The sequence below is a fragment of the Sitophilus oryzae genome, unplaced genomic scaffold, assembly GCF_002938485.1.
Source record: "Sitophilus oryzae breed Bouriz unplaced genomic scaffold, Soryzae_2.0 scaffold_1712_pilon_pilon, whole genome shotgun sequence".
Lineage (NCBI taxonomy): Eukaryota > Metazoa > Arthropoda > Insecta > Coleoptera > Curculionidae > Sitophilus > Sitophilus oryzae.
In genome coordinates, this window is record NW_022146405.1 from 339,868 (window position 1) to 364,323 (window position 24,456).

The window sequence follows — 24,456 nt, forward strand, 5'->3', positions numbered from 1 at the left end:
TCCATGCGGAATATTGCCGAATAGTCTTACACCTTATAAAAATGCCTCTGATTTTTTAAATATAAAACATTATAAAGAAATAGAATAGAAGGAAACGTTTCAAAATAAAAATATGGCATAAAACAGGACTTTCCAGCTGGCTCTGTATCCATCATGACAGTTATTATAAACAATTTGCAAAAAAAGCACTACAAACAATTCCACTATTTTATAATCTTAGAAATTTTCAGAATACACTCAAGATAATTCATACTTATAATTGAAATATATTATTTATTTGATAGTCAACTTACGACTTAAAAAAAGCTAATAAACGCGCTTACATTTAGTATTTATAGATTTGTATTCAGTTAAGATAAAAATGAAAATAAAAATATTTCACTTTTGGCCAGGTTTATAGACCAAATACCCCTATGTGCGGGGCCGGCGCGGCGGGAGCGGCGTTTGGATATGGTTAGGTTAGGTTAGGTTAGTTAATCAGGTAAATTTCCTCTTAATTAACTACTTCCGAACCCTGCTCGCATCTCCGAAAAAGCCATATAACAATACACGGCATATACGCAAAGTTACGCATCACGTGTATTGTTATATGGCTTTTTCGGAGATGCGAGATGTGAGCGATATGTGGTCAAGAATAGGTCCCCAGAGACGGCGCTGGTTGCCGGAAAGCAGAAACCTGCCTCCACTATGTTCGTACCCTTATCTTCTCACCGTGCAAGTCTGCCTTATCTGTACACAACACAACCAGTATCTTCCCATTTTCTTAAGCACTCACGAGACGTACGCGTTTACTAACATAATTTATCTCGGTAAAATCGCCTTCTTTAAGATTATTGCTTTTTTATGTCAGTATATAATGATACGGGTAAAGTTTGCTTACCTTTGTTTTAGAGACTTGACTCTTGACTGATAGGTCTACTTGGAATCTTCGTTAAAGCAATTTTTTTCTTTAAATTATAAATAAAAATGAATTGTATCAACTTAAAAACACTTTGAAACTACTAAACACGACAACTTCAAGACATTCAGTGGTTTCAGCCGTTTTATTTGCTTTATGGCAGAGGCGCTAACTAGTATCTTTGTACTTTACCATACAGGGTATTTTGTTCCCATCTTTTCTGAATTTTTCACCATCCTTCAGTAATTTTTTACTTGTTAGTGGCATTTTCTCGTATGAATAATTAAAAATATAGGTCATGTAGGAAGTGGCAATATTGCATCCTTTTTAGTGCCGTAACCATGGTAATATCGGAGATTAAAAAATTATACCCTGGGAAAATTTCCGTTGAAAAGGCAGTTCTAAAAAGTTTTCGAAAAATATACAAAGAAAATGCACGATTTTCAGCATCTTTTATTGCGAAAAAAACCTCATAGACGTGTTCCTGGGGTCGAAATATACCACCCCTGAAAATATTTGAATTTATTTAAGAGTCACCCTGTATAAATTGTTAAACAAAAGGCCTCTAAGTTAAATGAGCATAAATAGTAAAATTAACTGAGAAAATCCAATTAGCATTATTTGTTGCGTAGTTGTCCTAATATTTCGTGGACATAGAACTACTATAGACTGTTCAGCGATCGTTCAACGCTACGTCATCATCATTAATTTGCCAAATATGCGTTTTAGGGTGTGTCTGACGTTCATAATAGTACGAGAGTTTGCAACTTCGAGAAAACAAGAATTTCAAGAAAACTTTTACTATGCTCTCTGGAACAGCGTGCGGGTCTCCTGGCTGCCGATAGACATTGGCGTTCACTAATGCGCATTGAAAGAAGATCCTATATTTTTTATTTCGTTTAAATTGTATTGAATATAATTCGAACAAGCCTCCATGGCGCGACTCGAAAAGGTTCCGTCTATGAAGCGAAAAGTCCGAGTTCGAGACCGGCTCGGGGTAAACTTTTTTTTATTTTATTTTCTGATAGTAAAGTATTAAATATTTGTTATTTTTTTGAAACACCAGAATTATTTATTACTTCAGAATGTACATCAGAATACCGCCGAATATACTTTTTGCGCCGCGCTATAGAGACTTGTTCGATTTATAATCAATACTACAATTTAAACGACTAAATAAAAAAATACAGGATCTTCTTTTAATGCAGTAGTGAACGCAACGTCTATCGGCAGTCAGACGGCCCGCCCGTACGCATCCAGAGTGCATAGCAATAGATAAAGAAAGCTTTCTTAAAATTCTCTCGCGAAAACGTTGCTAGCTCTTAGACAGTTTTTTGGTGTGACAATGAAAGCGACAGTGTTGCCATATTAAAATGTGCAATATCTGTATACGTTTGACGAAAATATCTTTGGAAGAAAAATCCGCGTTTATGTATTGAAAATTTATTCGTGTTAAACATAGAATAAACAACAAAAATAAAAATTCTTGTATAGATACTGAGTATGTCGTATGATCGAAAAAAGTCGTTTAGTTGGTTTGCAAATGACGAATTATTGACATTTACCATAATATTTTACATATGAAATAACAGCGATCTTCATTTCCAAGTCAACTCTGAAGCTGTTCTTTGTTTAATCATATAATATTATAATAAATCGTTTAATGATAAAAATCCATATTATTCGTTAATATGGAGTACGTTTACTGTATCCAAAATCCGTAAATATACGGATTAATCAGTAGTTCTGGCAACACTGTCTCCGGCAACCGCTCACTCTGTCGACCGAAAGCAGAACTACGGTACAGTATTCTTTATCCGCTGCACTGTAAACGACTATCAGCGCGCAGTGGCGCAGGGCTAAACTAAATCTCGGAATTCTCGGACAGACTGACGGTAACGCCAGCTACATCTCGGACAGGTTTTGTGCCACGAAATCGCCCATAAGAGATCGAACTCACTGACGACCAGGTCGCAACGACCTGGCCGTCGCGTCGGGTCGGCTGGCCGGATGTATTGCGTTCGTAGCTGCGGCTATATGAACGACCAGTTTCAACAGAATTGTCAGATCTAACGATTGTTTACGTTTTACCAATTAGAAAATATTGTTTCAGAAAGTATTAAGATTCAGAAATGTTAAAATATCCGAGTTAACTAAAAAGCGAAGTTGGTATTCATGAGCTTATTAAATGTTTTAACATTAAATAATGCATTTAAAATATTCTAATAAATACTGGTGTGGTAAATGGAGTAAGTAAAATCTCCAACCCCGACTACACGATAACGTCGTTATTTCCATGTTTTTCAAATCGGCGATGCCTGCTATTCCATCAGTCGTTTCATAACAGAATATTCTACATCCTACGTCTGTGTCATTTAATATGTGTAGAGTGAGACATGTAACTCGTGAGATTTTCAGCATTATATCAATAAAGGACAAAAACAGTATTGTTCCTAAAGGTGCGTCCAGACTTGAGGATTTTAGCCCAAACGAACCGAGCCCGCACGAACAAGCAGAACAAATAGGTCGAACAAAAAGCATTGTGTATGCGCGACCGACAAAAAGGGAGATATTCTGTTTCTTTTTTCTACTGATGGCTCTTATCGACTTTAGAAGTAAACATATTAGGGCCATCGTAAAAAAAGGTAGGCAGACACTGGCTCTAAATATAAGCAGGTAGAAAGCTTAGCTTCCAGTTATTTCAATGTTTACAATATAAATTCCTCTTTTTTATTGTTACTGAGAATCTACAACAGTAAATACTTCTATTTTTATGAATGTTTAAGTTACTTTTACTCTTAATTTTTTTTAAAAATAATGTACCTAGTAGAAATATAGTCTAATGGACCCTGTTTAAAAAACGTTAAATTAAATATAATATTTAAAATACAGTTGTCCTCCTTGTACATGACTACAATACAACTAAAAAACTAATTTAATAAAAAAAAAACAAGTGGTTGTAGAAAAACTTTAAATATGATTTTTTTTATTTTTAACATCGGAACTGGAAGGTATAATAACAGGTATCACACCAACCATAAATAGAGTATGTCATATAAAAATGTTTTGAATTTTTACTAGAATCGACCCTTGATAAAAAAACGGACTAGATTTAAGTTTCCCTTTGATCCAGTCTGTAGACTGTTTCTTTGGATTTTCTGCACGTGTGCAAAAACTACACTAAAACACTATATCTTATAGAAAATAAAATATTGTGCGTTGAATTTGAGGGATTTCATCTGAAAAAACATTAATTTGGAAGAAAACCGGCAACATGCGGCAGAAAATAATAATATTTTAGTGCAATCTACTGGTCGCAACGACCAACCGACGGCCAAGATGATAGTGTGCGCTGTATTATTTGATTTAATGGTTTTAGAGGAGCATGGTATTGGCGAGACCTGTTTGTCAGTGTGTTCGAGCTCTAAGGTTGCGCATCTTCTTATTTCTTCAATCAACGGTTGAATACAATCGTTGCATAGTTGTCAAATCAGTTAGTAAATTATCCAAAAAAATCGTTTGTCTGGATAGTTCATCCGATCCTCAATTCAAAAAAGCAGGTTTTGCATACAGACCTACGCATTTATCGAATTTTTATATGTTTTATGTAGTTTTACTTACAATTCTTTAATTTGTAGTGTCAGTGGGAAGAGCAAATGAAAGATACTCTAATGAAGATTTATATAAACCCCGACCAGTTTTTAACTACACAAGTTCTCGAAGAAGAGGTAGAACTGAATAGTTTCTAGTATAGTAGCTGATATAATATATTATTAATTAATATTTATGTATATTTTTTTAAAAGAAATTGTATTTTTACTCTTACAAATAGCTTCAAGTAATAAACATTTTACTTAATTGATGTATTTTTAATATATTGCATGCCTTGCGTAGTTGAAAGATTCTTCTGCGTTGTTCATTAACGCCCGATTAAAACTATAAAAGTATGCTGGTGAACAAAATCCCGCGCTACTATTGGCCGGTAAGCCATAAATCTTAACGAGTTTCAGTAGGTTCGAACTCGATTTTCAATGAGCTATAACAGTCCTCCATACACCAGAAGACCCGGCCTGCAGACTTCCCCTGTCCCGTACCAAAAACTTTCGTATTTTGGTCGTCCGACTTGGCCTGTCGATCAGATCTTTGCCCGATTAAATGTTCTCGTTTGGGACAAAATTCGATGTTTTAAGCTTGATTTTCATGCATCCGTTGTCCGACGATACGATGATACGATATTAATTTTATTGGTTGAATATAGGCTTCGATTGGTTAACCGTTTCTAACCAATCGAAGTCTTTAAATTCAACCAATAAAATTGATATCGTATCATCGTATCGTCGGACAACGGATGTATGAAAATCAAGCTTTTTTCGGGGGTTTATACAGGGTGTCCCCGGCTGAGCGTGCATTAGAAGTTTCTAGAGAACTACAGCATCTAGCTCGGAGATTTTTTGAACATCATATTTTCACAACGAGATCTATCCATTAAAAATATTTTAAATATGGCGGCACTTCCGGTAATACCGGAAGTTGACAGCAACTTTCTTATTTTAAATATTATTACATACCATTTTTTATTACATACTTAAATTCTCTGTAAAATTCTATGAATATTGATGTTAAACACTCTATATCTAACATTAACCGTTTTTGAGAAAAAAATTATTCAAAATTTTTGGACGAAAAAAACTACCTGTCAAAAAAAATTGTATAGCCTAAAAGTCAAATTTAGTGATTACCATAGCCACTGTGACATAAAGAGAAGACATGTGACTATATCTACTTCAAAAATTCAATTGTCCAAATGTTATATAATAATGGCGGTAGCCGTCATGGAATTGAGCGATTAAAAAATTGTCATAAATCATTTTTTTCAAATGGAAATCCACTTTTTTTATGAAACGGTTTTTCAATTCGTTACTTTTTAACTATACATGTTCCTATACCTAAAATAAATCTTTTTTAAGTTATTCAAGATTTAAGAGTTTGAAAACGTATATTTTTCTTGATTTTATCTAGCTTCCTTTGACATTAAGTGTCAAACGGTCAGACAATTTATTTCCATCTGTCAGAAAACGAATTATTTGAATTTCCTAAGTATAAATACTGCCTGCTTAAGAGTTCAAAAAGTGTATTTATAAAAATATATCTCGTATTTTCGCTCTTTAGTGATATCTAATAGTTGATATTATTAATAATATTCCGTATGATCGAAAAAGAAACAACGCAAAGTTGGCTCGAAAATGATGTTTTTTGAACAGAGCGCCACAATATGACATGACCAGATCTATTTGTTTTACATCACTTGACGTTTAAAGTCATAGGTTACTGGTTAAAATCAAGAAAAATATACGCTTTAAAACTAAATCTTAAATAAATCAAAAACGATTTATTTTAGGTATAGGAACATGTATAGTTAAAAAGTAACAAACTGAAAAGCCTTTTCACTAGTGAAATAAAAAAAGTGAGTTTCTATTTAAAAAAAAATGATTTATGATAATTTTTTAATCGCTCAATTCTATGACAGCTGCGACCATTATTATATGACATTCGAACAATTTAATTTTTGAAATACATAGCTACATGTTTTCTCTTTATGGCAAAGTGGCTGTGGTAATCACTAAATTTGACGTTTAGGCTTTTGACATTTTCGAATATTTAAGTTTATTTGAAATTGCAACATGCGGTTTATAACGACAATTTAACTCGAAAATACCAAGTGTATGGTACAAATTATTCGGAGAAAATATGCCTTTTCGAAATATGCTAATGAGCCACCCTCGTTCCATTTGAAAAAATCGAGATATGATTAAAAATACGATTTGGGCATCTTTTAACCGGCCAACACAAGACACTAAAAACATTAGACGATTAAATCTATTTTTCCAAGGCTCCTTGATTAAAAATTGGTGTTTTTAACACAGCCACGGGACTCCAGACTGAAATTTGCAACTGATTTTTCAAAGCGAAAATATCAAAAGTTGGCATATGATATGTCATTCTATTCAGAGTGTTATTTTCTATCGAATAAAGTAAAAAAATATCGACGGTGTCATTTAAAAATTAAAAGTTGTAGTCATTACCGATGAAACAGGAAATGACCAAAAACAATTGAATACGTCAACCAATCCTAATTTACGTCATATACTAACATACCATATCTCGTTTATTTATTTACTTTTGAGACGCACCCGATAGATAAATGTTTATCGAATTAACAACTGCCGCTGAGAAATAAAGAGCGTTACAAGTCCGCCGATTTTATCCTTCGTTCATTTTATCTCACAGATCAAATCCGCGGACTTAGCCTGTTGCAGGCTTGGTCCGCCAACCAAAGGCTTGGCTTGCCACCGACTTGGTCTGGCCACAAACTGGAGGTAAAAAAAATAGCTTACTTTTTTGTTTAAAAATTTATCAAAAATATACTTATTCGTTATTTCATAAAATTGCATGTACAACGAGTATCTACATTTTCTACATAATTACATTTTTTATATTAAATACTTATTAATATTGTGAGTATTATAAATTATCTTTTTAGTTTGACCATCCAAATGCTTATTACTCCGAAGAATATAATCCAGAATGTGCAAACTCCTATGCCTTGAAGCACTTGTACGTCCCATAAAGGCCATCCCTTCTTAATAACGTTTCTCATTGATTCAATTATAAGTGTAAAGGGAAGGCATTTTGCAAAAATCCTTAACCCTATCGGCATCGCTTGTGTAGGCCAGATCAATCCTAAGGAAATATAGAACCATCATTGACATGTGTAAGTTTGTATAGAGGGTGACAATTTGAAAAGTAGCAATAGAAGAGGGTAGTTCTCCTTTTCCGATATCAGTCGTACCAAAGTTTATGCCACTAATGGTTGTCGTCTCGGCACACTCAGTGATGAGATGTTTTGGTGTTTCCCCATTTTTCCAATGGAATCTCCAGTTGTTAAAAACCCCGTGACAATCTGAAGATTGTTCTTACTTAAGTCAACGAAAATCTTTGATTTTTCTTGGTCGTGAATCTTGAGAATAGGAGCAGTAAAAAGTACTTCATGGTTCCTCTTAAGTTCTCCAATCTGTATTTAAAATTGTCCCGATAGTATTTTTTGTTAAAGAGAATAATCCAGATTGCTACTTTTTAAATTGTCACAGCGTACCTATTGTATTTTTGTTCACTTACCGCAAAGCAACATCATAGGAAGAAAACCTCCAGAAACAGATATATTTGCTTGGGAGTGGTCTTCACAAATTACCGAAACCCAAAAACCTAAAACAATACAAATATTGGATTTTTATTTTCTGCAACTAGCTAAAAAATAATTATTGGTTTAGTAAACTACAAGGTTACTCTACATATTTCAATGGTTATCATATTGATTTTTAGTCGGTGTTCTGAAGATATAACTGTTTAAAGATTCTGTACTGGTGCAAGTACACACTCGCTGAGACAACCCGAGGCCCATACGAGGCGAGTGTGTACTTAGGGCTCTCGGGCCCACTCGTCTCGCACTCTGACAGCGCTTTCAGATGGAGCGGAGCATCCGCGCGTACCGTCCGCGAGTTCCATGAGTTTAAATGAACAATTTCACGTGGGTCGCGTATGCTCCGTCCGGATGAGCTATATTGAAAAAACATCCGCGCGGACGGTCCGCTCCATCTCAAAGCGCTGTGAACGTTATGTGCCAAGTACACACTCGCCGAGGGAACCCGAGGCGAGACAAGGCGAGTGTGTACTTGGGGCTCTCGTCTTGCCTCGGTGCATCGTCTTGGGAGCGCTCGGTCTAGAGGCGGTCTCCAGCACGAGTCAAAGGAGACGAGAGCCACAGAGAAACTAAATAAAAGGGAGATACAATAGATTCTATATTTCTCTATGGCGAAAACGTTAGAGAGAATCGAAAAGTAGGAGGTCCCGCGAAAATATACACGGTGCTCTCGGGAGATCGGCTTCCTTAGTTCGTCTTCTCAACTGCCTTTGAGTTGACGCCTAATTTCGGTATTTAAATTATTAAAATATAAATATATAATTAATACAGTGGATAAACGATTTTAGTCAAAGTACCGAAAAATCTGTTAAGAGAATTGTAGAAAAAAAAAGATTCTTTAACGGTCACTTTCCGGGCCGTATAAGAAAGAAAAACACGTCTATTAAAAGCTATGCACGACGTTTTCATTCAGTTTGATGGAAAGTCTTCAAATTCCAATATATGACTTCCAACCTAATATAAACATTCATTAGTTTCTACAAGTATCTACGTTTATTTTAATAATTGAGAGGCGATCAAACAAAACGAATCCATTTTGGGATATTAGCAAAAAAACATGTCGTTATTGCAACTTTTAAACAAAGAAAATTATAATGTACATGAAAGATATTATGATACAGACTTTCTAGACACTGTTTTCGCTTTTTTGTCATCATTAACATAAGAATTATTACTCTAATTACAAAATTATTGATTAATCTCTTTTATCCTCAGTTAAAAATAAAGATTTACTTTTTATAATGTAAAAAATAGTTTGTTTTAATATTATTAGGTAAAATAGCACATATTTTATGTTTTTATGCAGCATTATGTTTTTTTTTTAAATTTTAATACACCTCACCTCCGCAACATAAAGTCGAAAATACAGTTTGTTTCGATCCTTGGCAGTTACGTCATTATTTTCGACGTTATATTGGTTTTAATGATTTTTTTATGACAAACACACACAATAGAATGATAATAATCTGTGACGTAACAGCCAAGGATCAAAAAACAAAGCGTAGATGAATATGCTTCTATAAAATACCAAAAATACAATGAAAACAAAAATAATCACAGGCGGATTTATCTTTTTCTCTTTGAAACTAATATATGCAATTTGATTTTGTGGATTTCACTGTTTTTTTTTTATTTTCTCAACCTTCAGGTCGGTTTTAAATTGGATTTAAGAAAAATTTTTGCCCAAATTTTCCCAAAAGTTTTATTAAATTTATCTCATTGAGCGCCTGATTGTTTTTATTTTTACAAAATTATTCTTCAGAATATATTTATTTGTTATTTTTTTTTAAAAGCTTAGCGTATGTAAAAAATTGTTTAATTTTTGCCTTCAGACCGCTATCCCCAAGAATTTTCTTCTAAGTTTTTGTTATATTTGATCGGTCAAGACTTCCTCTTTGTATATTTATTTATGTACTGTAAAATTTAATTGGTGTGTTTTTGCGCAATGTCTCGGGGCGCTTCGCTGGACCGCGCATTTTTTGTGGCCAGTTGAGAATTGAGTGTGTACTTCCAGCATTAAGCAGGGCGCCCATTGAATCAGATCGGATCGGCACGGCATCGTTCAGTCCGGAAATGTCCAACACCCGCTCACCAATTCGGTATGCTTCAGTTTATCAGTCGAAATATAATTTTTGTGGCGTGTAGTTTATTTTAGTTCGGATTAGAATTTTATAAACAATACTTAATAATTTATATAATATAGGCTCTTCATCTTCCGACGGAGATGATATGATCGCATTGGCATGCCTTGAGATAGAGAAACAAACTAGGAGATTTTGGGTCAACGAAATTAACCTCAAACGAGGTGTATTTGGAGAGTTTGTGAACCTGTTTCCTGATTTATTAAGAGATGACCAAAATGATGTTGTAGGTATTGTTGACCTAATAATGTAAATTGATTTGCCTGAGGTTGACGTGGCGTTTGTTGGATATTTTTATGCTAAACTGACTGAGATGATGTGGTGGTCTGACGATCGTGGAAATTTTTTAGTTCATACTCCAAGTTCATGTTACCCAGGCTGTGAGCTGACATTTTTTCTTTAATTTCGATTTGTAAATGTGGCTCAAAAGTGCGTACGGTTTCTTCCATAGCCTCAAAAAATTTTGTTAGATGGTCTTTTTCTTGTAGGGGAGGTTTTTTTGATGCTACTTTTCTTTAAATAATTTTGTACTATCTTTGACATGGGTACCTGTTGACGATCTTTAACAGATTTGAATGAACTCATCGAAGAATGATCATAGAAGTGTGGATATTCTCTAAAAGTATCAATTAAAAGTTCTTCATCCATTGTAAACAATAAATAGCACACAAAATAATTAACTACAAGGTAGTACACACTGTCTATATCAACCACAACGAGAAAACTGATCGGACCTTCGGAATTTTTTGTCCTCTCTACCAAAAACGACTGATTCCGAAGCCAACCGATGGACGTTGCCGAGCGGGACTGAAGCAGTGCGCGGATGTCAATCTATTTCTACGTATTTCAAATCATTCCGACAGGACTGTTCCGTGCCGATCCGATCCGATCCGATTCAATGGGCGCCCTGCTTTAGAATAAGATCTGTTCAGTGAGAGACAACATCCAGATATTTACAGAAAAAACGTTTTGTTTTGAATTATAATGACAGACAACTGCCGATATTGGACTTCCTCGCACTAATGAGCCACTCTGAATAAAAATGAAGGGTAAAGGAAGAAAAAACGATGTGTCCACTTAATAGTAATTTTGAAATAATCAACTTAATCTGTTAAAATAGCAAGTCCCAAACAGATGCTAAATTATTGTAACTGAATACAGGGTGATTCACGGCCATGGTACGTTAGATGTTTATGGAGAACTGGTGGTAGGATTTTTTGGAAAATTTGAATTTTTGAATAAAGGCACCTGCTCCATCTGTCTAAATTATTTTTAATGCTACATTGTTGCTGCTCGTACGTTAAAAATAACAGTGTACAGTTGTTAATTCGATAAGCATTTATCTACCGGGTGCGTCTTAAAAGTGGCTCACTCCTATAACTTTTTTATTTTTTCAGATAAATAAAAGAGATTTGGTATGTTAGTATATGACGTAAATTAGATTAGAATTGATTGACGTATTCAATTGTTTTTTGTCACTTCCCGTTTCACCGGAAATGACTACAACTTTTAATTTTTAAATTGCACCGTCGGTATTTTTTTTCTTTATTTGATAGAAAATGACACTCTGAATAGAATGACATATCATATTATGTCAATTTTTGACATTTTCGGATATGGTTTATTTGAAATTGTGACATACTGTTCATAACGAAAATTTGACTCAAAATACCAAGCGTGTTAAATCACAATCATCAAAATACCAAGTGTGTCAAATTATTCGTAAAAAAATGCTTTTTTCAAATATGCTAATGAGCCACCCTTGTTCCATTTGAAAAAACTGAGATATGATTAAAAATACGCTTTGGTCATATTTTAATCGGCCAGGAGAAGACATGAAAAACATTAGACTAGAACATTAGAAAATGTCAAATGTTGACATATGATATCCATTCTGTTTAGAGTCATCTTCTATTGAATAAAGTAAAAATATACCGAGGGTGCCATTTAAAAATCAAAAGTTGTAGTCATTTCCACTGAAACAGGAAGTAATAAAAACAATTGAATACGTCAATCAATCCTAATTTATGTCATATACTAACATACCAAATCTCGTTTCGTTATCTGACAAAATAAAAAAGTTATAGGGGTGAGCCACTTTTGAGACGCACCCGGTATAGTTATTTGATTGAAATGATAAATTTGAGAACTTTTTATTTTTTAAATTAATAATAAATTTTTCTTTGAAAAAATGATGATAAAACAGTTTCTGCTGAACTTTTGACACAAAATCATTTCAAGTTTATGATTTCAGTCTTATAACTATTTAGTCAACATGTTTAATTTATGTCATTGATGACTGGTATTGATAACTTTTATTCCAAATATCTCGAGAACCATTCAGGCTGAGAGCGTCGAGCATAGCGTCGCGTCCGCCCCATTGAACTTTTGAACGCACCCCGACGCTCAGCGGACGCTAGCGCAACGCCAAACGCGACGATGTCTGCCTGAACGGTCTAATTTAATTTAAGTGAATTGATTCCATTTCGACACGCGGACGCGACGCAAACGCGACGCGACGCTCGACGCTCTCAGCCTGAATGTACCTTTACTCGTAGCGATTTTTACCAAGAGACATTTTTTTCTCAAAAACCGTCGTAAACGTAGGTATATGTTTTATTCATTAGTTTTATACAGGTACGGACGAAAAGTTATTACTCTTCAAACCAGTTAAAAAATATGTAGGTGGTGCCCTCTACATGTAGGAGGCATATTGACATCAAAATCGAATTTCTCATGTCAAGAAACTTCCAGACACCAATTTTCAACCAAATATTAACGTTACTACAGAAATTATTTGGAGAAAATCTGGAATTATTTGGAAAATTTGGAATAAAAATGACATTTCTACACCCTGTATCTCCGAAACTAAGCAATTTTGGACATACATTTATACAAACTTTTTTACTTATTTTTACCTGCAGAATATGCTGCCGAAGTTTCCGAATATTATTAAATAAATATTATTAATTAAAGTATGTATATTAAATAAATTTTCCCAGTAAAAGTCAGTTTTGTCAGATCGTCCGTTTTCCCCTTACCCTTCAAATATAAATACAATGATAATGATCTTACCATAGGCCATTCCACATATGCCGACCCAATATGCCATAAAGATAATCAAAATCCAATTCCCAATAAACGGATACTGATATAATCCAAATATCATCACCAAAACTTCAATCGTTTGCACGAACATCACTCCTGCTTGTAGTAGAAAATGCGTTAAGGTAATTTCTAGCGATGTTACTCCGGCAACTATAGATCGATCCCATACGCCTTCTCGTCTATCGGTAATAATGATCTGAGATGTCATCGTAGAGCCCATGAAAAACAACATTCTGAAATTGGAATTAGAGACAACTGAAAACGTCCAAATTCTAAAAAATACCATGTGATCGAATGAAAACGATGTCAGAGTAAGTCTAGAAATATCTTTTTATTTAGATTTTTATTGTATTGGTATAATTATTTACCCTTTCTCTTGTAGCAACGTTTTTCTAATGTTTAGACTTGGTCTAGTTAAATTGTACAGGGTGGTGCCTCTCAGACGCCGCGCAAGCTCCAAGGAGAACGGTATTTTATATCGAAATGAAATTTTGGCAGCATATGTATGTTAACTGAAAGCATTTTATAAAAATATATAGAATTATACAGGGTGTCCCCAAAAAAAGTTACACATCAAAGTTGTGTTTTTTCTAATGGGACACCCTATATATTAATTGATTTTCGGATTCTAGGAAAAAAATAAAGGTGAGTTTTATTAAAGAAGCTAAAATCTAAAGATTTTGACATATTTCACATTTTGTGAAAATGAAGAGTAAATTTTAAATTTCGATAACAGCTTCCTAAATTTTAGTTGACCTTGTATAGCCTGATATTTAGTTATAGTAACCAATGTATGTTAAACCAAATTGAAATTTGACCCGAAAAGTTATACAGGGTGAGACAAAATTAATATGGTACATTAGTCACTTTTAAAAGCAAGTTACTCCTTTATTTTAAATGGAACACCCAGTATATTTTCCGGTGTTCAATGGGGAATTTATATATCTTCAAAATACTATTAAGGTTGCCTACCCCTCAGATAAAGACTTTTCCAGATATTTAAATTTTTATGATTTTGCGTCAGTAAATCTTTATTATTTGAAAAAATCTAGGTGGCTGTGTGAACCTTTTGTTAATTTAACAAAAATTAAAGATTGTTGAGTAAAATAATCAAGGGTAATAAAAAGATACACTACGTTTAAAACATATTTCAATTACTACAGAATTAAAACTAGATATAAACCTATAATTATGCGATAAAAATTAGCTAGATGAAATCAAATGCTCAAAATGCTTCCTTTCCTGTTAACTGCATAAAATGATTGTCTTTTCAAAAGGATCTTTTCATTTTAAACGGCATATGTGGAGTTCTACCTCGAAAAGCAGCTACAATAATTTCTCTCATGTTGTCGACACTAGTTGGTCGAGTTTTGTAAACACTGTTTTAACGTATCCCCATAAATAAAAACCAGACTAGATAAAATCAGGAGTATTTAAGTATTCTATTAATTAGTGAATGCACACTGCATTCACTAACTAATAGAATACTTAAATACCCTATCAATTCTCTCTGTTGTAGGATAAGTTTGCATTTTCGGAAAATTTTTGAGAATTTTTTTTGTTTTAACTGACACAAAAAGTTGGACTAATTAGACAGCTATGTTAAAGTAACGTCAGACATATCACAGCCACCTAGATTTTATCAAATAATAAAGATCTACACAGGTCAAATCATGTAAATGGAAATATCTAGGAAAATCTTTGTTTGAGGGGTAGGCAACCTTAACAGTATTTTAAAGAGACATGAATTCTCCATTGAATATCGGAATAATATACTGGGTGTTCCATTTAAAATAAAAGAGTAACATGCTTTTAAAGGTGGCCAATGTTTAATATTAATTTTGTCACACCCTGTATAACCTTTTTGATCAATTTTAATTTGATTTAAAGTACAATAGTTAATTTAACTACATATTAGGCTATACCGGGTAAATTCCAATTTAGGTAGCTTTTATTGTAATTTAAAAATTGTTCTATATTTTTAGAAAATGTTAAATATGTTAAAAACCTTACATTTTAGTCATGATACAAAGAATACAAGGTATGATATTGCGCAGGTTGGTCACTACGTCACAGGTGATAAACGGTACCATTGGTCGGCAAGCTCCGCGCGCCAATTTCAAATTGTCAAACAGATGACACAAAAAATGTGAAAATAATTTTTCAAATGTCAAGCTCCATGATTTGACATAACTTTTGGGGTTATGTCCTAATTCTTCCCTATTTTAGGTCTTTTTTTATTAGTGGCAATTGAACAATACGAATATTTTTTTGTATGGCGTATGACGTCACAGGTGGTATGCGCAAACTTAACGAAATTGGAGCCGCTATCGATCATACCTTGTTTTCTTTGTACCATGCATTTTAGTCATATACTTCTCTTATAAAACTCACCTTTATTTTTCTCCCTGAATACGAAAATCAATTAATATATAGCGTGTTCTATTACAAAAAACACAACTTTGATATGTAACTTTTTTTGGGGACACCCTGTAGAACTCTCTATATTTTTAAAAAGTATGCTCACAAAATTTCATTTCAATACAAACTGTCGTTCTCCTTGGAGCCTCCGCGGCGTATGAGAGGCGCCACCCTGTATTTTTGGTGGGAAAGTTTTGGCACAGTTCTGGTTTAATTCGTTTGTTTTTTTTAGACTTCAAATCTGAAGTTTGCTGACAAAAGCTAGCGACGGAACATTGAAAATAAGGAAAAAAACGTAAAAAATGTAATTTTTGCGGATTTTTTCTTATACCTAACTCAAAAAATAAAATTTTCAGAAATAATATTTCTATACAAAATACAGGTAGACAAAACTCCCTAAAAATTCATTTCTTCATAGTTTTTTTCATCAGATAAACCAATTGGGCTCTAGCGCTAGTTCAAGATTAGCTTATTTTCAGCTATCATATTACATTACAAACCACTACTCCTCTTCCCCAGAAAGATGACAGATCTGGGGGTTGTGTAGGGTTATACCGCTTATACTCGGACGCCAGAGCCTCGTTTTTTAAACAGGGTGCAATATACCAAGTGTGTGGTACCAAATTATTCTTAAAAAAAATCTTTTTCCAAATATGCTAATTCCCTCATTCCATTTGAAAAAATGGAGCTATGATTAAAAATACGATTTGAACATCTTTTAACGGGCCAGGACAAGACACTAAAAACATTAGATGACCAAATCTATTTTCCAAGGCTCCTTGATTAAAAATTATTGTTTTTAACACAGCCATGGCACCCTAGATTGAAATTTAAATACAATTTTGTTGTAAGCGAAAAAGTCAAAGGCTGACATATGATATGGCATTCTATTCAGAGTGCGATTTTCTATCGAATAAAGTGAAAAAATACCGATAGTGTCATTTAAAAATCAAAAGTTGTAGTCATTTCCGGTGAAACAGGAAATGGCCGAAAATGATTGTAGAAGTTAATCAATCCTAATTTGTCTCATACACTAACATACCAAATCTCGTTTTTTTATCAGAAAAAATAAAAATAATTATAGGTGTGATTCACTTTTTGCACCCCAAAGATATTAGCATATCATTAGTTTTAACATTTGACAAAAGCACAAATTATAAAATGTCACTGTAAAGAACTTTGGCTGTAGACATAATAAACCTGCAAATTTAAATGATAATTCTACGCCTACTGTGACATCGTTTTCATACAATTACACTGTACTTGAATGACATACGTTACGATAGTACCGGGAATCATATAAATCGTATAAGGTTCGTCCTCGTTTCCGTGTATGAAGTGTTGTCTAAGCGGCATATTCCCCATCCTCTTAGGCCATTTACATTCCTCAAAAAGGTCTTCTTGAAAGTCATAGAACAACTCGAATAGCTTGTATTTAAGAGTGGCTCCGATTTGCCTGTTTGACATATCCAAGTAGGCCTTAATTTCACCAAAATCTGCCATCCATGTTTCGGCATCTTTTCCTTGTTCGATCTAGAAACAGATTAAGCCAAATCCGGGATTTAATAAAAAAAAATGTAGATGTAATTACTATAGTCTCCTGTTAATTTTAAATAACTATTATTTGTATCAGAAAACAGTTTAACATAATTATGTACAGGCAGTCCTCGTACTTACGGCATGTTAGGTTCTTCAAAATAGCGCCTTAAGTCGAAACGACGTAAGTCGAATCTTATTTTGTCATAAGATCCTATAGGAAATTGAGAAGTTAGGTACTTTTGTAAGATAAAAATACGATACAACAAAGAGGTATGCGTTTGTATACAGGGTGGTCCGAACTGTATTCCGGAAACTTCGGCAGCATATTCTACAGATCAAAATAATTAAAAAAGTTCGTATAAATGTATGTCCTAAAATGCTTAGTTTCGGAGATACAAGGGTGTAGAAGTTTCATTTTTATTTCGATTTTTTCCAAATAATTTCTGAAGTAACATCGATATTTAGATCAAAATTGGTATCTGGGTGTTTTGTGACACGAGAAATTTGGATTTTGATGTCAAAATTACTCCTATTTGTAGGGGGCGCCACTTACATGTGTATTAACTGTTTTGAAGAGTAATAACTTTTCGACCGTACCTGTATAAAACCACTGACTAAAAAAATATGCATTTCCATGACTTTTTATGTAAAAAATGTCTCTTGGTAAAAATCGCTACGAGCAACCGTTCTCAAGATATTTAGAATGGAAATAGTCAATACCATGTCATTATTGACAAAAAATAAGCACACGTTTTGAGTATAGTTATTTGACTGAAATAATAAATTTTTATTTTTTTAAATTAATCATAAGTTTTTCTGCGAAAAAATGATGATTAATCAGTGTCTTTTGAACTTTTGACACAAAAAGATTTCATATTTATGATATCAGTCTAATAACTATTTAGTCAGCATGTTTAATTTATGTCAATGATGACAGGTATTAATAATTTCGATTCCAAATATCTCGAGAACCATTACTCCTAGCGATTTTTACCAAGAGACCTTTTTTATGTAAAAAAAGTCGTAAATGTATATTTTTTTACTCAGTAGTTTTATACAGGTACCGATGAAACGTTATAACTCTTCAAAACAGTTAAAACACATGTAGGTGGCGCCACCTACAAGTGGGTGTCATATTGACATCAAAATCAAATTTCTCATGTCAAAAATCACCGATCCATTTTCATCCAAATATTGACGTTACTTCAGAAATTATTTAGAAAAAATCGAAATAAAAATGAAACTTCTACACCCTGTATCTCCGAAACTAAAAAATGCTTAGTTTCGGAGCATACATTTATACGAACTTTTTTACTTAATTTTATCTGCAGAATATGCTGCCGAAGTTTCCGGAATACAGTTCGGACCGCCCTGTATATTAATATTATTGTATTTTTAAATAATTGAGGTATGAGAAACAGTGTATTGTAATGTAGTTAAACTTATAATAATACAAGAAACAAAAATATAAAAAAAAATATTTTTTTATGAAAAATTAAGGCGAGTATTTTTAACTATCCATATAATAGTAAATAAAATACATATACTAATATGGCAACTACAGAAATACCAGAGAGTAAAGTAAACATATTTAGAAAGTATATAATTATTTTTTTTGGTTGGAACTTTTATTGTGGCACAGAATATCTAGCTACGCAACAGAAGCCTCGTTACATGTATAAAATTGTAGGTAGCAAAAGGAGACAGGCTTTAAAAGCCTGTCTCCAAATCAGATATTTTGATGTGGTAGTTTCGCTACTACATAATAGAGGGCAATAAATTTAAAAGAAAACAGTTTTCTACAAACAAAATTTAAAAAGAATTTTGTGCAGTGTTGCCATTGTGTAATTCATATCGTAATACTTCCTGATAAAGCCTACCTTCAAATTTGCTACATCATTTAAACATATTAAAATAGATCAGAGCTGTTTTTTTTCAGTTTGCCATGTTAGTTGGAATTAAATCTTATGAGCTAAATTACAATCACTTCCTGACGTTTGATTGTATAATTGAATCCTGAATTTTCATTGTAATTCGGCGACAATATAATAAGTATTGTTCTACTATTATGATACCACTTCCTGACGTTTATTGTGTTCATACCAAGTTCATATCGTATAATCGGGAAAAAACGGCGTTAGCGATAGCTATGAAATGAATATCGCTGTCATTTTATATGTAAATTTATATGGGAAAAGTCATCGATCGTCCTTTTTCAGCCAACTGGACGCCGTTTTTTTCAGAAGCATATCAAGTGATACCATAATATAGTACTATATTACGATACATGGCGTTCGATTGGGCTTAAACTTGGTATACTATATCTTCAGTGACATTGTAATATCATGGTACCATGGAGCATATAAAGTGGTACCTTCTATAGTACCATATTTGATGACATAGCAATATTAGGTACATGGCGGCAATAGGGCTTAAACTTGGTATACTACGTATTTTCGGTGATATTGTAATATTATGGTAGCATGGAGCATAATACGAGGTACCATAATATAGTACCATAATATAGTACCATATTACGATGTCATTTCCTGGCGTTCGATTGGGCTTAAACTTGTTATACTACGTATCTTCGGTTACATTGTAATATGATGGTACTATGATGCATATAAAGTGGTACCTTAATATAGTACCATATTTCAATACCATTTCCTGGCGTTCGATTGAGCTCATATTTGATATATACTTGCGTATTTTTGATGACATTGCATTATTATGGTACCATGAAGCATATCAACTGGTACCATAATATAGTACTATATTAGGTACATGGCGTTCGATGGGGCTTAAGATTTGTTTAATTAATAATTTTAATTTATTTTACGAATTTTAATTTATTTTAATTTATTGTTCGATGTCGTGACAGCAACTTTTATGCCGAACTAATATATTATTAATTGTACCTGTGTCACTTTTTAAAATCTACCTAGGTCTATATAAATAACGTGGCAAACGGAAGAAATTTGTTATAGTATTTTTTAGTCAGTTAACATTTTTTGTACTGCATTTTAATAAATTATTTCCATTATTATTAAACTTATATTTCATTACTAACGTTCCAGCATTAATAAATATCACTATCAATCTCCCTGTATATTATTAATTTTAAAGGTAATTAAAGGTATTTTCTTAGTTAACATTATAAGGTAGTGTATGTTAAAAATGTATATGTTTTGTAATAATATAGTTAAAACTATTTTAATAGCCAAAGGAATAATTAATATAAGTGTATCTGGCAAGAAAAGAAGAATAGAAAGAAACACATACTGGCATTATACACAATAAAAAGAATGGGATGCCAATTCAAGTCTTTTTGAATCTGGCAACTGTGCATATTTAGCCGAGCTATAAGGCCGTCGACGAGCCGTCGATCCAAAACCGAAAGTTCAAAATTTCTAATTATTGTTGCGGGCCGGTGTGGACTCGACCTAACCTCACAATATGGCCCGCCCTCGGATGACCTTAACATCGCATAGACACCGCAATGATTCATTCGTTCGAGAAGAATCGAGTCCCACTGGAATGGACGAGTACATACGAGAACATTCGAAAACCTTCTCTACGCACCTAACGATCTATGGACAATTCTAGAGTTCTTTACCTGCCGGTATAAAAGCCGGCGGCCGTGGCCTACAGGGGGCAGTTATAAATATACCAGTGCAGTTGACGCGCGAAAATTCAAAATAAATTCTTAGTTATAAATCGTTTGTAAATAGTTCTATAAGTCTTTTATCGTTATTATTTCTGTTAATTAGTGTTAAATAAATAGTGTTTAAATAAATTGTGACTTTCTATCCACACGGAACCGACGAAAAACGTAACAATTGGTGTCAAGTGTGGCGTGTGTGATAGACAAGAAGAATAAAAAGACTGACCATGGCTCTGAAAAAATTGTTGAAAGACTTGAAAGTGTCCGAACTGAAATGCATATTGGAAGAGAGAGAGTGCGAGACAGATGGAAAGAAAAGCATTTTGCAAGCTAGACTGAGAGACGTTTTGGTGGAGGAAGGTGAGGATCCTGACACATTTTACTTCGAGCTGGAAGGTGACCTTGACTCGTCATTGAAAAATTTACAAGACAATTTAAACGACAATTTGAATAGTAAAATAATTGACTTGGAAGTTAATTTAGAAGAAAAATCAGTGATAAAATTAATATTTTAGAAGATAAGATCGCAGAAAATTCTAAAGACATACAGGCCAGCTTTAATAATAAAATAATTAATTTAGAAGAAAAGATAACAGAAATTATAGAGAATTCTACGGAACTACAAGACAAAATAACACAAATTGAGGACGATGTAAATAAAAAAAATCGAAATTTTAAAACAAGAAATAGAAAAGGCCAATTCACCAAAATGTCAAGAAACATCGGAGGCACCGAAACTAGTCGAAAATAAGTATATCTCAAAGTCAGTTATTAAGCCTCCACAGTTTGACGGAAAAAACCGCTTGGGCCAATTATTTTTTGCCAGTTTGAGGCCGCTGCGAGAGCGAACGGATGGACAATCGCTGAAAAGGCTACCGCTTTGACTGTCGCACTGCGAGGAGATGCGACTGATATTCTGCAGACATTGTCACCATCGGAACAGGGAGATTATCAGCAATTGGTACGACATTTAGAAATGAGGTACGGCCAAGCTCATTTGGAACATGTCTATCATTCCCAGCTAAAAAATCGCATTCAAAAGTCAAATGAGTCTCTGCAGGAGTTTGAAGCCGACGTAGCCCGCCTCGTTCGCCTTGCGTACCCTGCTACGCCAGAGAATGTTATGGAGCGGTTGGCAGTACAGGCATTCTCCGACGGCTTACGTGATAACGAGACAAGACAAGCACTTATCTAGCCCATCCAACGCACTTGGTGGATGCTTTAGCACGTGCCCTAGAATTTGAGGCCGCGAAACAAAGTTCTCGGTCTTTAGGAAGAGTACGGGCCATCGACGAATGTTCCGACGAATCCGTGGAAGGGATTGTTCGGAAGGTAATGGACCAGTACATGGGCAAGAAGGGACCGATTCGTTGCTGGAACTGCGGACAGGTAGGACACGTGCGAAGCCGTTGTAAGGAGAAGAACGAAGAACCGGCTCCGTCGAGGTCGGAAAACTACTAAGGGTCGAAATGAAGGGGAAGCACACGTCGACCTGTACCCAACATGCCCCAACGAAAACTGCTCAAGTCGCCTCGCTACAACACAAATTCAACAGCATTTTTGTGGATGGTTTTGTTGATGGAGAGTTCGGACCATGCTGTTGGATACAGGTGCGACGAAAACTATCATCAGACCGGACATTCTTAAAACATCGAAGAAGGTTAAAAAAAAAACAACACAATGGCGACTACGTACTGCTACGGGGGCTCCGCTGCTGTCCATGGAGAAGTAAACCTTAATTTTGTTATTGGGAGCACCAGTTTTGAACATCCAGTGTTAGTAGCAGATATCGAAGATGAACTTATCTCGGAATGGACATCATGACCACTAGAGGTTTTGAGCTAAACCTCAAACAAGGAATTTTGAAAATAAATGAAGAAGAAGTGGTTCTGCATCGAAAATGTGAGGAGACGCTTCGCGTGGTGGTAGCAGAAGATGTTTCGATCCCTGAGCGCTGTGAGATATTTTTGGATGGTTGCCTAGAAGGTAAAATGAATAATGGGAGTATTATTCTGTTGGAGCCAAGGAACCATGACAGCGAAATAGGACGAGGGATCGCTGTTGGAAAAGCCCTGCTACGAGCGAAGAAAACTGTACCGGTGAGAGTAATGAACACGAATTATTATTCTGTATCCTTGAAGAAGGGAACCCTCTTAGGGTACTGTTGTTCGGTCTCCTCAGTCGTTCGAAGCGTGGAAGCCTCCAAAGTTTCGACTTCAAAAATTCCGGACAAAATGGTGAAGGAGTTAGTAAACGTTAAAGGATTATCTCCCGAAAATAGAAGAAAATTGAGAAACCTGATAATCAAGTATCAAGATGTGTTTGATAAAGGAGAAGCAGGACAGAGAGGTCGTACCAATTTAGTACAACACAAAATTGATACCGGAGATGCACGACCAATCAAACAAAATCCGAGAAGACTTCCGCTCGCCAAACGTGAAGAAGCTGATAAAATCCTTCGAGAAATGAAAGAAGAGGGTGTCATCGAACCATCTAACAGCCCGTGGACATCGCCGGTAGTACTAGTAAAGAAGAAAGACGGTACCACCAGGTTCTGTGTTGATTATCGGCAGCTCAATAATGTTACCAAGAAGGATAGTTATCCCCTGCCGAGGATAGACGATACTCTAGACACGCTGGCGGGGTCAACGATATTCTCTACGTTAGATCTGAAGAGTGGATATTGGCAAGTCGACATGGCGCCGAAAGACAGAGAGAAGACAGCGTTCTCGGTGGGCTCCGGACTGTGGCAATTTACCGTCATGCCTTTTGGATTGTGCAACGCGCCAGCTACCTTTGAGAGACTAATGGAGTCTGTGTTAAAGGGACTATCCTGGACTACCTGTTTAGTGTACCTGGATGACATCATAGTGGTTGGGAAATCCTTTGACGATCATCTGAAGAATTTGGAAGAAGTTTTCAAGCGACTAGGGAGCTCTGGTTTGAAACTTAGCCCCAAGAAATGTCATCTGTGTCAAGAAAGGTACACTACTTGGGCCATGTAGTCTCCTCCCAAGGAGTTGCGGTAGATCCACAGAAGACCAAGACAGTGGAAGAGTGGCCGATACCTAAAGATAAACATGAACTACGAAGCTTTTTGGGACTATGCACATACTATCGCCGCTATGTACAGGGTTTTGCCACCATCGCAAAACCATTGACCAGACTTACCGAAGGCGAGAGGCGTTTCTCTTGGGACTCAGATTCTGACGAGGCATTCCGAAAATTGAAGAAGGCCCTGACTAGTGCGCCCATACTTAGCTACCCTCTTGGCAACGGAAACTTTATATTGGATACCGACGCTAGCAATGTTGCGTTAGGCGCTGTTCTGTCTCAGATCCAGGATGGTCAAGAAAAAGTCATTGGTTATTTTAGTAAGACCTTGTCAAAACCGGAAAGGTAAGCAAACTACTGTGTAACCAGA

The 24,456-nt window shown here is 34.8% G+C and overlaps 2 protein-coding genes across 3 annotated transcripts in view; one reads left to right on the forward strand and one right to left on the reverse strand.

Moving 5' to 3' along the window:
• The window catches only part of LOC115881286 (biorientation of chromosomes in cell division protein 1-like 1), a 30,820-nt gene extending 26,064 nt beyond the window's left edge, over nucleotides 1–4,756 (forward strand). For both annotated transcript variants that reach the window (XM_030898711.1, XM_030898712.1), the window contains exon 12: nucleotides 4,537–4,756. In XM_030898711.1, the coding sequence (XP_030754571.1) occupies nucleotides 4,537–4,640 (104 nt within the window). In that variant the 3' untranslated portion in view covers nucleotides 4,641–4,756. The remainder of the gene's footprint in view (nucleotides 1–4,536) is intronic.
• A 2,563-nt stretch (nucleotides 4,757–7,319) lies between these two features.
• LOC115881291 (ABC transporter G family member 23-like) overlaps nucleotides 7,320–24,456 on the reverse strand; it is a 96,287-nt gene continuing 79,150 nt past the window's right edge. Inside the window, exons 11-14 of the mRNA XM_030898716.1 lie at nucleotides 17,103–17,359; nucleotides 13,373–13,638; nucleotides 8,075–8,161; nucleotides 7,320–7,639 (exon numbers count right to left, since the gene is read on the reverse strand). Of these exons, the coding sequence (XP_030754576.1) occupies nucleotides 7,428–7,639; nucleotides 8,075–8,161; nucleotides 13,373–13,638; nucleotides 17,103–17,359 (822 nt within the window). The 3' untranslated portion in view covers nucleotides 7,320–7,427. The remainder of the gene's footprint in view (nucleotides 7,640–8,074; nucleotides 8,162–13,372; nucleotides 13,639–17,102; nucleotides 17,360–24,456) is intronic.